This window comes from Oncorhynchus keta, chromosome 6, assembly GCF_023373465.1.
Source record: "Oncorhynchus keta strain PuntledgeMale-10-30-2019 chromosome 6, Oket_V2, whole genome shotgun sequence".
Lineage (NCBI taxonomy): Eukaryota > Metazoa > Chordata > Actinopteri > Salmoniformes > Salmonidae > Oncorhynchus > Oncorhynchus keta.
In genome coordinates this window covers 15,671,648-15,687,945 of record NC_068426.1, presented here as the reverse complement: position 1 = coordinate 15,687,945, position 16,298 = coordinate 15,671,648, and the positions used below count along the sequence as shown (strand labels likewise).

Here is a 16,298-nt window from a genome sequence, read left to right as displayed (position 1 = left end):
CATAACTAGATACATTTACCAAACAAATTGGCAAATCTCTAGGATTTTAAACCCCTGAACCTATTATATTTATATACAGATGTTTTATGTTTTTATGTGCAAAATTGTAGCCTATAGAAGGACACGCAAACTGTACATAAAAAAACACGTGTCGGCATATAAAATAATTTAAAAAACAGTACACCAAAGGTACTGATAGCCAACCCATTTCATCTGTCTGAACCATGGACCTAACATAATAATAACGTATCTATTTAATTGCTTGCAATAATTGTATTACGCTGTAACAAACAGCAACCCTTCCTCGCCCTCTGCTGCCTGTAGAGAGGCACAGCAACTGGCACACTGTTGTTCAAATATTACCTACAAAGCCTCTAGCCAATCACAGAGCAAACGGCAAGCGCTAACCTTTTCTGGCTACAACAGAATCGTCCATTTTGTTTCAGTTGAGTTGGTCGCTGCATGAATCAAGCAAGGAAATTATAAGAGTGAGAAAAGAGGTTAGTAATGTGTTTTAGTGTATTTTGAATGTAAACTCGCATGATTTACAAATAGTAGCGACGCTAGCTATCATGCACATTTGTTTGTTTACAGCTAGCTAGCTATGACGTTTCAAAATCCGTTGTTTTGGTGTCCGACCTTAGGTGACTATCCTGTAAAAATGTGCCTAGTTGCTAATGCTAACTACCGGTAGTTGGCAAAGCAATACCGGCGTAGCAAATACCGTAGTGAAGTCTATAATGTATCTAGGTACTAGCTAGTTTTATGAAACGGTTGGCTTTGGACGTATGCGTTGTTTTGCCGTGGATTTTATGTTTCTGTTAACAGGAGCGATGCCCATGTAAGATTTTGTAATGCAACGAAATGGCTACTAAATAATGTTAGACGTCTGTCTACTAAACTACATTCCTTGTCTGTAAACTAATTTATTACAGATTGGAATTTCTGATCACTGAATAAGTTGCATGAAAGATGAGTGGAATAAATGTGAAGAAGCTCAAAGTCAATGAGCTGAAAGAGGAACTTCAGCAGCGAGGCCTGGATACTCGTGGGCTGAAGGCGGATCTTGTCATAAGGTTGCAATCAGCACTTGAGGCCGAGGCTGCAGGTGAAGAGGGCGGGCCACCGACTGCTGATGTTGGGGGGGATGAGGAACACGATATTGGCGCAGATGGCGACGACTACTCAGATGAAGGTAAACAAATATTTAGGGGTGTCTATGTGTATGTAGATAGTTGTACGATTTCATTGGTAGAGCCACGTTGACTGTTGTTCACAGATTTTCCGTTTTTAAATGGGGCTTGTACTGTTTGTTTCAACGTGACTAGTGGGCTGTCAATTGTAAACATGCGGATGAAACTGCTGTTATACCAAAGTTGTAAATCAAGCAGGTTGTGATACTGACACTATGTTTTCCATACTAGTTAAAGATGATGGGGAAGAAGACCAAGATGGTGAGGACGATGAAGTACAGTTTGTCCCACAGGCTAAAGAAGAAAAGTTTAATGAGGAGAAAGGTGATGGTGAACATAGTGAAGATGAGCAGGAAGAAGACAGCCGAGAAGGGGCACAGGTGTTAGAACCAGAGAGAGCAGAACCAGAGATGGAGGAACCAGAGCCACCACAACCAGAACCTGTGCAACCAGTAGTTGTGCAACCAGAGCCACCACAACCTGAACCAGTGCAACCAAAGCCAGTGGACCCAGCATCAATTGAGTCTGAAGCAAAGCGTGTGGAGATGTCTGAAATTAAGTCAGGTCAGTAGTAACATAACTCAAATGAACAGATTAGTGCTTAGTATATTCTCTTAATTCACCCTGCTGCTCACACTGTAATTATTGACATTGTCCTCTTTGGTTCAGATGACTTTGTGATGAAAGCAGAGTTGAAAAAAGAGGCAGATGAACCTCTGCAGCAGGAGCAGTTGAAGAAGGAGCCAAAGCAGCCAGATGCACATCTTCCAGATGCTGCCAATGAATGCGAGGCCATGGAGGCTGAGCAGGTGAGCCAAGCAAAAACGGAGGATGACCGATGCAACCGTAAGAGGCCATACGATGAAGGCCGTGGCTATGGCTATTATGAACACAGAGAGGAAAGAAGGTAAGTGTGGGGGAACAGGTTTGAAAACTACTTCACTAAAGTGCCTTGAAAACATTCTTCCGAACTATACCCCTAGCTTATGCTCCACGCTCTCGCACACACAGGGCACGTTCTCCACAGCCCCCAGCAGAGGAAGAGGAAGAAGATTTTGATGACACTCTTGTGGCTATTGATACGTGTAAGTGAAAGTACTATGTTTGTTTTGTGATGGTAGTAGGATTTGTGTTGAATGGTTTATTGTGTGCATTAACAACATACAGTTGAAGTCGGAAGTTTGTACACTTAGGCCGGAGTCATTAACTCATTTTTCAACCACTCCACAAATTTCTTGTTAACAAACTATAGTTTTGGCAAGTCGGTAAGGACGTCTACTTTGTGCATGACACAAGTCATTTTTCCAACAATTGTTTACAGACAGATTATTTCACTGTATCACAATTCCAGTGGGTCAGAAGTTTACATACACTAAGTTGACTGTGCCTTTAAACAGCTTGGAAAATTCCAGAAAATTGTGTCATGGCTTTAGAAGCTTCTGATAGGCTAATTGACATCATTTGAGTCAATTGGAGGTGTACCTGTGGATGTATTTCATGGCCTACCTTCAAACTCAGCGTCTCTTTGCTTGACATCATGGGAAAATCAAAAGAAATCAGCCAAGACCTCAGAAAATATATTGTAGACCTCCACAAGTCTGGTTCATCCAAACGCCTGAAGGTACCACGTTCATCTGTACAAACAATAGTACGCAAGTATAAACACAATGGGACCGCACAGCAGTCATACCGCTCAGGAAGGAGATGTGTTCTGTCTCCTAGAGATGAAAGTACTTTGGTGCGAAAAGTGCAAATCAATCCCAGAACAACAGCAAAGGACCTTGTGAAGATGCTGGAGGAAACAGGTACAAAAGCATCTATATTGACAGTAAAACGAGTCCTATATCGACATAACCTGAAAGGCCGCTCAGCAAGGAAGAAGCCACTGCTCCACAACCGCCATAAAAATGCCAGACTACTGTTTGCACATGGAGACAAAGATTACTTTTTGGAGAAATGTCCTCTGGTCCGATGAAACAAAAATAGAACTGTTTGGCCATATTGACCATCGTTATGTTTAGAGGAAAAATGCGGAGGCTTGCAAGCCGAAGAACACCATCCCAACCGTGAAGCATGGCGGTGGCAACATCATGTTGTGGCGGTGCTTTGCTGCAGGAGGGACAGGTGCACTTCACAAAATAGATGGCATCATGAGGAGGGAAATTTATGTGGAGATATTGATGTAACATCTCAAGACGTCAGTCAGGAAGTTAAAGCTTTGTCGCAAATAGGTCTTCCAATTGGACAGTGACCCCAAGCATACTTCCAAATTTGTGGCAAAATGGCTTAAGGACAACAAAGTCAAGGGATTGGAGTGGCCATCACAAAGCCCTGACCCCAATTCTATAGAAAATGTGTTGGCAGAACTGAAAAGGCGTGTGCGAGCAAGGAGGCCTACAAACTTGACTCCGTTACACCAGCTGTCAGGAGGAATGGGCCAAAATTCACCCAACTTAATGTGGGAAGCTTGTGGAAGGCTACCTGAAACGTTTGACCCAAGTTAAGCGATTTTAAGGCAATGCTACCAAATACTAATTGAGTGTATGTGAACTTTTGACCCACTGGGAATGTGATGAAAGAAATAAAAGCTGAAATAAATTATTTTCTCTACTATTATTCTGACATTTCACATTCTTAAAATAAAGTGGTGATCAACTGATCTAAGACAGGGAATTCTAACTATGATTAAATGTCAGGAATTGTGAAAGCCAAAAACATTTAAACTCAGGTTAAGGTGTATGTCAACTTCTGCCTTCAACTTTATTTATTTACTTTTGTGGGTATGGTTTTGTTTTTCACAGATAATTGCGATCTGCACTTCAAGGTATCACGTGACCGGTATAGTGGATACCCGCTCACCATCGAAGGTTTTGCATACCTGTGGTCAGGTGCACGAGCTTCCTATGGTGTCAACAAAGGGCAAGTCTGCTTTGAAATGAAGGTATTTCCTGTTTAAATTAAGTTGCATTTCACTTAGGCGCTTTGTAGATGGAATATTCAGGTTGTGTTTTCTGATTGAGGAGTCATCGGTTTGAGTAAATATGAATTTGGTGCATGTTTTGTTATCCAGATAAACGAGGAGATCTCTGTGAAGCACCTTCCCAGCAGTGAGCCTGATCCACATGTAGTGCGCATTGGCTGGTCCTTGGATACCTGCAACACCCAGCTTGGTCAGTTTGTGAAAATGCTTTTGTACTTGATTTTGGATTATCTCATTGTTATTGAATATTTTATGCGATTTGAAACTAACAAAAACTCATTGTTTTTGACTCTATACCAGGTGAAGAACATTTCTCTTATGGCTATGGAGGAACTGGCAAGAAATCTTTGAATTGTAAATTTGAGGATTACGGGGAAAAGTTTAGTGAAAATGATGTCCTTGGATGCTACATTGTAAGTATTTGTGATAGTACAGAAGATTCACTTAGATTCATCTGCCTAATAAAAGCTGAGTACTCAATAAGCCTAAATGTTTTCCTCTCCATGTCTGGTTCAGGACTTCGATAGTGGTGAGGAAGTGGAGATGGCCTTCTCAAAGAACGGCAAGTGGCTGGATGTGGCCTTCCGTGTGTCACGGGAGGAGTTAGCTAAACAGCCACTCTTTCCCCACGTTCTTGTGAAGAACTGTGCAATTGAATTTAACTTTGGCCAGAAAGAGGAGCCCTTCTTCCCCCTGCCTGAGGGATACACCTTCATTCAGAACGTCCCTCTGGAAAACAGGATACGGGGAACAGTTGGGCCTGCAACCAAGGCTGACTGTGAGGTGAGTGTCTGCCGTATTGGTTCATTGAGTGGATTGTTGATTTGGATCATAAGACTAGATTCCTTCTGTTGTCAGTAGCTGTGAGATGCCAGGACTAATTCCTCACGTTTGTCTCTTGTTTTTATCTCAGCTCTTGATGATGGTTGGCCTGCCTGCATCTGGGAAAACCACCTGGGCCTCAAAACACGCGACAGAGCACCCTGCAAAGAAATACAACATCCTGGGCACCAATGCCATAATGGAGAAGATGAAGGTCAGTTACCTTTGTTTGAACACAGAATCCTTCAGTCTTGGTCTTTGGTGTCAAGTTCCCCACTAACGTAATGAAAACCTCCACCCTCAGGTGATGGGACTGCGTCGTCAGAAGAACTATGCTGGTCGCTGGGATGTTCTGATCCAGCAGGCCACACAGTGTCTGAACAGGCTGATCCAGATTGCTGCCCGCAAGAAGCGTAACTACATCCTGGATCAGGTATCTACTTTCTGATTTCTCACCCCATTCTATGTTAATGTGCTCAACCTCCCACCCGCTGCTGTTCACTGATGCACATGTCCATTAATGCACTCTTTGATATACTGTCTCTAGTGTAGAAGCCTTGATCAACAACTCATGGAAGTTATCAAACTTTTCATTGTCCTGAACATGCTGCTGAAATCATTATTTCTGTTTTCGCTTAAATGAAAGCAGTATTGACATTGTATGTTTTTACTGAATATTTTTTATTTCCTCTCTGTATGTCCTGTTGAAAAAGAGCTCTAAGCTGTACAAATAGTCCATGTCTATAATAAGATGTTGAAAAACAAGTAAACACTGCCGGGTGGTGAGTAAGAAATACACCTTCTGTTGTTCGTTAACTGTAAGATTAGTTCAAGTTCAAACTCACATCACCTTTGATGTAAGATAGCTGATTTATACATACAGACAGCATATGGAACTTTTGAATGTTGTATGTAAAATGAATAAAACATTAAGGTAAGTGAAAACTAACATGTTTGAATTTTCAGGGCGTTTGCTCAAGTTACTCAAGGTAGGTAAGGTCTTGGACATTCTTATGGATGCCATGGAATTAGTGAGTATTGACAGGTAGGTAGTGTATGTTGTTATTGTCATGACAGGTGGACTATTAACAAACAGGTAAGTTCTGGTAAGTAAATAGGGGGACCCTGTTATTGTAGGCAAGATATTACACAGCTTTATAAACTATTAATTGTTAGTTTATTCAGCCAGTTACATTAAATCAATGACCGCACAGAGAATAGTTTGAAAAGCAGTACATTGATTGCCCTAAAAGGGTTTATCTGGAGACAATTCAATTGATTTTACAGATGTTTTTCTTCTGATAATTGTATGGAAGTGAATGTGAGCTCTGTGGAAGAAGCGATTAACGGGAACATGCATCTATTTGCTCAAGCTTGTAAGAGTGAGCTGTCAATATGGCAAAAATAGATTCAAAGATGGAACATATTTAAAGATTCTACCATTTTTTTTGTAATGTAGTATTTTAAGTAGATAATGTTCTTAGCTCTTCATTGGAAATGTTGACCAGTTGAGAACTTGTGAGAATTAACCCAATAGATGACTAACATGGGTCCCCAAAGTTCTTTCTCACAGGAAATGCATTCCAGACACAACGGTAAGTTGTGAGAGACAACCATATGTAGTTCCAGAACAGTAAATATAGGCATGAAGGAAAAAAACTCTCACTTTCATCATTGCAGGAATCCAATTTCCCTCCTATGGAACGCAAAGCTGTAACAAAACCAGACAAGTGAACAATAATGAACAGCTTCTACTTCTTTCTTGTCAACTTTGCTAGACAAATGTATATGGATCAGCCCAGAGACGAAAAATGCGTCCTTTTGAAGGTTTTCAACGCAAGGCTATTGTAATTTGTCCCACGGACGAGGATTTAAAAGAGCGAACGTTAAAGCGAACTGATGAGGAAGGGAAGGATGTGCCCGATCATGCCGTATTAGAAATGAAAGGTAGGAATTCCATGGATAACAAAATTTAAAAAGACAATGCATTTCCTATGTATTTTTATTTTTTTTATTTTATGGAAACTTGGAAGATCCCAACCGTCCCCTTCCCCTCAGAGAGCTATTCCCACTTTCCCCCTATCATCCATCATTCTCTTATTTGAACCATTTCTGTCAAACTTCTCGTTCATCTATTTAGCACTGCAAACTCAGGGTAACGTCCATTTCAAGTGTTGGTTTTGATTCTGACCCTTGAAGGATGAGATTTTAATAGAGTATCAATTTAAATTTTAAACAAAACCATTGGCAGTGCAATTTACATAACCAGGGGAGGAAATATTGAACATTTATCACTTAAGAACTGAGGACATACATACGTCCGTAGGCTATGCTCCCATAGGCTATGCTTGTGATTTGCAGTTGCAAACTTTCCCCTATCTACATATCCATAACTCTCCTTAGTTTTGCTATTTTATTTTTCTCTATTTCCTTGTCCTCCCTAAACTGGAGCAAATTCTCCCCTGTCCCTTGAGGTAATGTTTTGCTCCAATTCTGGTGCAACTCCACTCTCTCCCCCACTTCCCTCTTTCCCTTTCTACCCCTTCCTATTATTGTCTATCAGATAGTAATAATGATTTTCTTTGTCTTTCGACGGCGCCGCTATACTCGTCCTGACAACGTCCAACCCCTCTGCTTCCTGTAGCCAACTTTGTGCTCCCAGAAGCTGGTGAGTTTCTTGACAACGTGACTTTCATCGAGCTTCAAAAAGAAGAGGCTGACACGCTGGTGAAGCAGTACAACGAGGAGGGCCGCAAAGCCGGCCCACCCCCTGACAAACGCTTCGACAACCGCCAGGGAGGTTTCCGTGGTCGCGATACACCTTATCAGCGCTATGACAACCGTGGTGGCTCCCAAGGAGGAAGGGGAGGCTACCAGAGTCGTGGTGGACCCCAAGGTGGCAACTTCAGAGGAGGTGAGGAGCAAGGTTTATTTTTCAAAATTTGTGTTATGAGCCTACTTAACTTCCTGCCCTTTATACATGACAGGCTATAACCGTGGAGGCTACCAGCAGAACCGTTGGGGAGGCAACCGTGATGGCGCAGCAGGAGGGCAACATGGCTACAACCGCAACCAACAATCTGGAGGGAGCTACAATCAACACCGCCAAGGACAATATAACAAGGGAGCCACTGGCAGTTACAGCCAAGGACAGGTAAGCTGTCTTAATATATTGGTTACTTTGTTTTTTAAAGGGAATCTTCACACATTTTTCAACTTCATATTCATCGTCTCCAGTACCACCCCAACATCAACATGTGAAAATGCAGTGTTTATGTTTTGTAGTAAAACGGATAATAACATCATCAACTAATTAGTAGGCAATGCCCATTCACAATTGGTCAAAGTCACATGACTCGCACTCATGATGTAAATGAAAACACTCATCTTCCTATCTATTTTTACAACAAAACATAGAAATGCACCATTTTCACACATTGATGTTGGGGTGGTGCTGGAGACAATGAATATGAAGTTGCAAAATGTTGGTGTTTTCCTTTAATGGCATCTCCTTATATGTGGTTCTTCCTCTGTCAACACTTTACCAGTCCTTCCAACTTTCCAACTTTCTGACATTGTATGTGTTAACTATAGACACAGACATACAATCAGGGCTACAATCAAGGCTACAATCAAGGCAACTACAACCAGGGTTACAACTACGGCAGCTACAGCCAGTACCCAGGTTACAGCCAGAGCTATAGCCAAACTCCTGCTGCTCCTGCCGCTGCTGCTGCTGCTCCTGCCGCCACTGGACAGACCTACAGCCAGCAGCAGCAGAACTACAACCAGCAGTATCAACAGGTGACTAGCTAGTTTCTTAGGTTGGCCCATATATCAATGTTAACCTGTCACCTGTCTAAAACTCACTTCATAATTTCTTGCTCTCTTTCCCTCTGATCCAGTATGCACAGCAGTGGCAGCAGTATTACCAGAACCAGAGCCAATGGAATCAGTACTACAGCCAATACGGCAACTATGGCAACTACAGCCAGGGTTCTCAGGGCTCCCAGGGCACGCAGTAGGCCTACAGTAGTGCACTGATGAGACGGATCCATTCCCTGATCAGCATTCCATTGCTTATCCTGCCTGCAGGCTACACCTGTCTTTTCGTCCTCATCTCCTTAATGATTAGTCTTCCCTTTCTTATAGCTAACATTTTCAAGGTTTTCTTTTCAGGGTCTAGTGGTTTTTCTCCCTGCCTTTCTGGTATAGGATTTATTTTTTCATGTCACGCCACAACATTAGCATTGTTTTTGCAGTAGGTCCTGCAACCATTTAGTAACATTAAGCTTATTTGTCTTGCCTGTTTGTAGACCCTGGCTATTTTAAATGAGCAACAGTGGTGTAGTTTAACATGCATATGTAGTACACTTTTCAGTGTTGTGCAGTGAATGTTTATTAGAGCTCATAAAAGGTAGCTGGGATTTGCATGTGTACATTTCAATGTGTTTAAGAGAGATGGAAGATTGTAGGACAACTTTTTGTTTTAATATTTTGCTGTTTACGTGTCATTTTTAGTTTTAGATGTTAGATCAAAGAACCATACATTTTAAAGAAATTGGTGTAGAGTCTGGACTAATTATATATATAAAAAAAATGTATCTTCAACTGTTGAGGTTTTGATTTAATCCATTAATATTTTGCCCATATTTATTGAAATTAAAGTCTTGAAGACAAACATTTTGATTACTTTTTTCTATAACCTGTATAAAGAGAGCTTGTAAAACAACATTTACCAAAATGTATTGTTTCACACCATTTAAAACGTTCTGTAACAGTGGTGGTCATCTATTGTCCCTCCAACTTGTTTTTCCAATCTTTGTGATCATTAACTAGTTTCATGTGTGGTTGTAAAACTTTTTTATACCATATACCATGTATGTAAAACAGTATCTGCATGTGGTTCTGTGTTAAATCAAAACTTACTCTTTTTGTATTTGAGAATAAAATCTGAAGACTTTGTCTCTAGTTTATATTATTTTTTCTGTCTTGTTTCTTGATTACTGGTCACAAGTTGATTTGGATTATGGATCATTATAAGACATACATAGCTATAACAACAGATACTGTTAATTAACCCCTTTCGGCTGTGGCTATAACCTTTGAAACCTGTTTTAAAGGCACAGTGTAAAGGAGTAAAACATATATTGCAAAATTACACCTTTAGGTAACGGATATTACGATAAATGTCCCAATGCACAATAATTATTGCAATTTACCTACAGAAATTAACAGCTACACTGGCTATTTCCTCCATGCATATGTCCTGTAATGCGTTATTCATAAAATGTGACATTCGCATCAAAGTGGATTGTCGATCTATTAACCTTGCCTTGAATCCATTGTATACATACAGAACCCGGAAGTACAGAGCTTCTGCAACTTTTTAACTAAACATTTGGGAAAGACGGGAAAGGAAAATTACTTGTTGCGAATGCAATAGCTACATGTTTGGATACATGTTTCAATGTGTTCTATTGAGGCTGTAATGGAGAGAGATATAGGAACAATATATGCTATAATGGCTCTTGGGTGAGTAGTATGTAGGTTTATTTTGAAAACAGATTAGATTATGTATCCTACCTAGCTAGCTAGCAGACGTACTGCACGTGCCAGATGGGGTAGACAAGTAAACAGCACAAGAGTAGCTCAGCTAGTCGCTTAGAGGCCCAGTTTAATAAGTTTGCTTTCGCTACTGTGTGTTTTCTGAATCTTATCTATCTAGTTATTACACGTGTTGCTTGATCTCGGTCATTACTTTAACATTATTTCAGGTACACAAGCAGTGTCTGTGTCAGACGGTGCAGGTGTGATGAGCTTCCTTGTCCGCTGCTCACTTGGCTGGCGTCAGAATTGAGGGCTGTCTGCACAGAGTTACAGGGTATATAACCTTACAACTAAGTCATCATGTAATTGTACACGATACAAGGGTAGCAACTAGAAGGTGCACCTACAGACACTTGCTATATATATACACACACACTCACACACACCTACTAGTTTGGACACACCTACTAATTCCAGGTTGTTGTTTAAAAAAAAATATATTTTCTACATTGTAGAATAATAGTGAAGACATCAAAACTATGAAATAACATATGGAATCATGTAGTAACCAAAAAAAGTGTGAAATTAAAATGTTATATTTGAAATTATAGTAGCCAACCTTTGCCTTGATGACAGCTTTGCACACTATATATATATCTATATATATTTTTTTAAATAAATGTTTTATTTTCACATACACAGGACAGCTGAAGTTAAATGTGTTGTTTTACAGGGTCAGTCATAGTAGTACGGTGTCTCTGAACCACATTAGAGCTAAGTGCCTTGCTCAATTATGGTGTGTGTGTGTTTGGTATGCACGCATTTCAGACCAAAAGACTGGTATTGTCCTAGTGGGGGAGTTGCGGACCCTGCTGACCGAGCTACTTTGTCCCTACGCTGCACTGACCACAGATCCACTGAGTCCTCCTCTCCTCAACAAAGTCACTGGTGAGAGATTAGGCAGGTGGGAGTTCTTGAAATGTAAAAGTGTTGAAACGAAGTGAATAATGTATGTTGTGTATTGTTGATGCTATTATCCTTATGGTCTTATTTGTAGAGTACATGGTGTCAGAATTACAAGCAGCACATATACTTCAACATAAAGAATTACATCCAGAGGATGAGAAGAGTGAAGATAAATCTGAGAAAGAGCAGAGAGCGGAAGATCCCAGCATTGTTGATACAAAGAACTGGTGTAAAGAATATGAAGATGGCCAGGAGATGGAACAAGGTGACAGGAAGGAAGAAACAGAGCGTGAATTGGCTCTGTTGCTTCAAACCCTAAACATGGACGAGTCTTCACGGCTTACAGATGTGTGCCATCAGGTAAGGAGAGACCGACTCAGACAGGATGTGATAAGAATGTTGCTGTTGATACAGTGCCCACTTCTCTATCACGCTTTACTATTCAGGTGGAGTCCCGTCTTGCGGTATTGCCGTGTGGCGATATGACAGAACCTCTGCTGGACACCAATCTCAACTCTGAGCAATGGGTAGGTTGTCAAAGGGGGGTGGGGGGTTCCTCATGACAGTGCTGAAGGTTGTCAGTGTATTTGGTACCTTATTTATTCACCAGATTATTAATTTCTGTATTGGTTTTTCCACCTATTTAGAGGCAAGTCCAGAAGATAAATCAGGCTCTATTAGAGGACTATCATTGTCGACGCCAAATGATGATCAAACGTTTTCAGGTCACACTTCAGTCCTTTGCCTGGGGAGAGAAGGAAAAGGTATGCAACACTGCCTCTACTAAACGTTACTTTATATGCAGGCTAAATCGATACTGAGTGTACAAAACATTACAATCACCTTCCTAATATTGAGCAGCACCCCCTTTTGCCCTCAGAACAGCCTAAATTCTTTGGTTTTGAAAGCATTCCACAGGGATGCTGGCCCATGTTGACTCCAATGCTTCCCACAGTTGTGTCAAGTTGGCTGGATGTCCTTTGGGTGGTGGACCATTGTTGATACAAACAGGAAACTGTTGAGTTCTTGACATACTCAAACCAGTTTGCCTGGCACCTACTACCATACCCCGTTCAAAGGCACTTCAATATTTTGTCTTGCCCCTTCACCATCTGAATGGAAAACCTACACAATCCATGTCTCAAGGCTTAAAAATCATTCTTTAACCTGTCTCCTCCCCTTCATCTACACTGATTGAAGTGGATTTAACAAGTGACATCAATAAGGGGCTGTAGCTTTTACCTGTCAGTCTGTCATTGGAGAAAGCAGGTGTTCCTAATGCATGTCCATATTAAAAGCACTAGAGTGCAAATTACTTAATTGTAGTCAATGGGGCGCAAACGCAAGGCCACTTCGAGCAGAATTAACAGGCATGTGCACAGCACAGGAACAAAGTCCATTTCTATCTTCACAGCTTCATGCTGCACCCCATGTGGAACAGTCTGTAAGGTGTTGCCAGCACTGACCTTTGGATCATATCTGCTAAATATGGCAGTGTGATAAGATCTCCAACTCCTAAGGACCATATTCCATCAGACCTGGGTCTCCAGAATAAGTCCCAAAAATGTCTGGAGTTGCAAGAATCAACAATTGTACTCCCCAAAAATACATTACAGTATAAAACAAACATAAACATGCCCTTTTCTTGCATTGGCGCAATGTTTCCATCCCCTCCCCCCTGGATACCAGGTGACAGGTTTTCATTGAATAGGGTCAGACAGAGGATCTTGAGGTAGAGTCTTCGCAGTGAACAGCAAGTTAAGGCATGTCAGTCAGGAGCAAAAAGTTGAAGTACTCAGATGTAAAATCAAGGAAGAGGATTGAGAGTTTCTCCATGATGACATGAGGTGTGATGAGCAACAATTCTTTTGCATTTACTGAGAGCACAGCAAAGCGCAGGGACGAACTCAGAACTAGTAGTTCCACAGTCAGCAAGAAAATTAGGATTGACGATCTGTGTAAGTTAGTGTTAACTTTTTGCATATATATCAAATCAAATGTATTTATATAGCCCTTCGTACATCAGCTGATATCTCAAAGTGCTGTACAGAAAACCAGCCCAAAACCCCAAATAGCAAGCAATGCAGGTGTAGAAGCACGGTGGCTAGGAAAAACTCCCTAGAAAGGCCAAAACCTAGGAAGAAACCTGGAGAGGAACCAGGCTATGTGGGGTGGCCAGTCCTCTTCTGGCTGTGCCAGGTGGAGATTATAACAGAACATGGCCAAGATGTTCAAATGTTCATAAATTACCAGCATGGTCGAATAATAATAAGGCAGAACAGTTGAAACTGGAGCAGCAGCACGGCCAGGTGGACTGGGGACAGCAAGGAGTCATCATGTCAGGTAGTCCTGGGGCATGGTCCTAGGGCTCAGGTCCTCCGAGAGAGAGAAAAAAAGAGAGAATTAGAGAACACACACTTAGATTCACACAGGACACCGAATAGGACAGGAGAAGTACTCCAGATATAACAAACTGACCCTAGCTCCCCTACACAAACTACTGCAGCATAAATACTGGAGGCTGAGACAGGAGGGGTCAGGAGACACTGTGGCCCCATCCGAGGACACCCCCGGACAGGGCCAAACAGGAAGGATATAAGCCCACCCACTCTGCCAAAGCACAGCCCCCACACCACTATCTGAATATAGACTTGACAGTAACACAGATCCCCAAAATATATTGTTTAGTTTTATATTCCCTTATTTTTAGTAGCTACATGTATATTAATGGCAAACCTGTTTCCATGTTCTCCACAGGAGCGCAGTGAAGTGCTTGCCTCAATACCTCCACTCTCATCACTTCCCCTCATATCCCAAGTCTCCATGTCTCTTCTGCTTGCAGCAAGAAAAGACCAATCTTACATTTTACCAGTAAAGGCAGGCGAAAGCACTAAAGTCTACAAGGTATGCTGTAGCTAACCAGCTTTGAGTTTTGTTAAGATTTTTTAGAATGAAGATAAAGAGATGTACTATTCTGATTATTCTGTCTTCTCCTCTGTGAAGGTATTGATGGGCAGTGTACCAGACCGGGGTGGACGGCCAGGAGAAATTGAGGCCCCCATGCCCATGTGGGAGGGACGGAGAGAGGGAGGGAGGGGTCGTGGAGGAGGACGTGGAGGGCCACGTGGAGGGGGTGGTCAGAAACGACAGAACTTTTCTGGAAAAAAGAGAAACAAATGACAGTAACACAATAGGTTGTATGAAGGAAATGACAAGGTAGAATTTAGCGACATGGCGATAGAGACAAACCCACAAGCAAGAAGATTTCAATATCAAAATACATTTTGTTTAACATTGATATAATTTATGCAGATCCACAAAGGTGCAGTCCTGAAATTTAGCCCAAAGTCAAATTCGACAACAAAATGTGTTGCTGTGGAATTTAAATTAAATTGAAGAAATATGTTAATAAGGATAGGCTATAATCGATTTGTGATATTTTTGAGGGGGACAAATAGGAAGTTGATTATGTGGATAAAAAAAAGTGTCTTTTTAAAAATACTTGAGAATATATTGCTTATGTTAGAAACCTGTAGAGTCTATTTGTTTGATTGAATACTTCAATATCGTTTAAATGTCACTATCTGTTTAAATAAAGCCTTAAGTACTTCCTTGTACTTTTGTTTTATCATCATTAGAAAACACAGATATAAATGCCATAGTCCTGTATGGCAGGTATGTAGGAGGATGAAACATAGCTCTGGATGAGCACCTATACATTATAGTATCTTTTCCATTCTATACTGACCACTGCAAATGATATGTGGCTTCAGTACAGACCAATGATTAAAATATACACAGATGACTGATGGGGTCCGATGTTGAAGCCACCGTGCCTCTGTAACAGGGTTCTATTGGTGATTCCCCTTGCCACTTTATTGTTAAGCCAATGGGTTTTTTGGTTTTATTTTTGTCTTGCCTTCACCTACTCAACATGGCATCTTATTGGCTGGTTTGCGCGGCTTGCTTACGAGGGTGGATGTTTCAGTTAGAATCGTCCCAGTAAACCAGCAAGTTGTTGGTTGCAAAGCACTACGTCAAAAGTGATGTTTATACTCCCAAGTGATTATTTAAATTTACAATTCATATACATTTGTAAATGTTATTAGAACACCACACATAAGATGACGTTTTTGGTGCATTTTTTGGTGCATTTTGTTGTAGAGAATTCCAGCTAATACTAGCTAGCAACTTACTGTGTCTGTTGGGGGGGGGCTACATGACTGGTGCTACAAGTTGGAGTTCGTGTCGATGATTGATTGTACACAACGCAAGAAGAGTACTGTTACACCTCCATATTGGCACTCCCCCACCGTTGTAAATGGAGTTATAGAAAAGCATTTCTATATTTTGTTCTTGCCAAATGTATTATATTAGTTTGATTTTCCATTTTAAGTGTCTATCTTTAGGTATTTTTTTTCCCAGTAGTCCACTGTTTGCATCATTATGATGTGGCCGGCAATACTTTGAAGGCTTAACGCTGACATGCATAACTTTATGGGATCTTTAACAGTGGACTAATTTTTTAAAAGTTGACTGGATCTTCACTTTTAGAATATATCTGTCCCCAATACAACAAAATATATGCCATTTTGTCCTTGAAACATTTAATTGAAATACTGTTGAACTCCATTCATTCTATGGAGGACTGCTTCTTCTGAGGAATGACAAAGTGGTTTTTCCACAAAGTTGCTGGAATGTCACGTCACGTCCTACTTATACCAGTATACTTGTAACAACCTAAGTATTACGAAACTTATATTTGATTAAATATGCCACACGTAGCA

The 16,298-nt window shown here is 41.0% G+C and overlaps 2 protein-coding genes across 2 annotated transcripts; both read left to right on the top strand.

Annotated features, from left to right (window-relative positions):
- Positions 1 to 336: 336 nt before the first annotated feature.
- On the top strand, positions 337 to 9,976 carry hnrnpul1l (heterogeneous nuclear ribonucleoprotein U-like 1 like). The gene is made up of 16 exons (XM_035761356.2): positions 337 to 500; positions 936 to 1,195; positions 1,425 to 1,757; positions 1,863 to 2,100; positions 2,205 to 2,278; positions 3,995 to 4,134; positions 4,264 to 4,363; positions 4,474 to 4,586; positions 4,690 to 4,956; positions 5,087 to 5,209; positions 5,300 to 5,428; positions 6,774 to 6,942; positions 7,640 to 7,909; positions 7,983 to 8,149; positions 8,590 to 8,799; positions 8,901 to 9,976. The coding sequence occupies exons 2-16, from the start codon at positions 973 to 975 to the stop codon at positions 9,018 to 9,020; spliced, it is 2,676 nt and encodes an 891-aa protein (XP_035617249.1). The 5' UTR covers positions 337 to 500; positions 936 to 972; the 3' UTR covers positions 9,021 to 9,976.
- A 372-nt stretch (positions 9,977 to 10,348) lies between these two features.
- Positions 10,349 to 15,128, top strand: im:7138535 (uncharacterized protein LOC797998 homolog). The gene is made up of 8 exons (XM_052520907.1): positions 10,349 to 10,530; positions 10,773 to 10,879; positions 11,374 to 11,493; positions 11,603 to 11,871; positions 11,958 to 12,038; positions 12,159 to 12,275; positions 14,269 to 14,415; positions 14,515 to 15,128. Exons 1-8 carry the CDS (start codon positions 10,466 to 10,468, stop codon positions 14,689 to 14,691), a joined length of 1,083 nt encoding a protein of 360 aa, XP_052376867.1. The 5' UTR covers positions 10,349 to 10,465; the 3' UTR covers positions 14,692 to 15,128.
- The last annotated feature ends 1,170 nt before the right edge of the window (positions 15,129 to 16,298 follow it).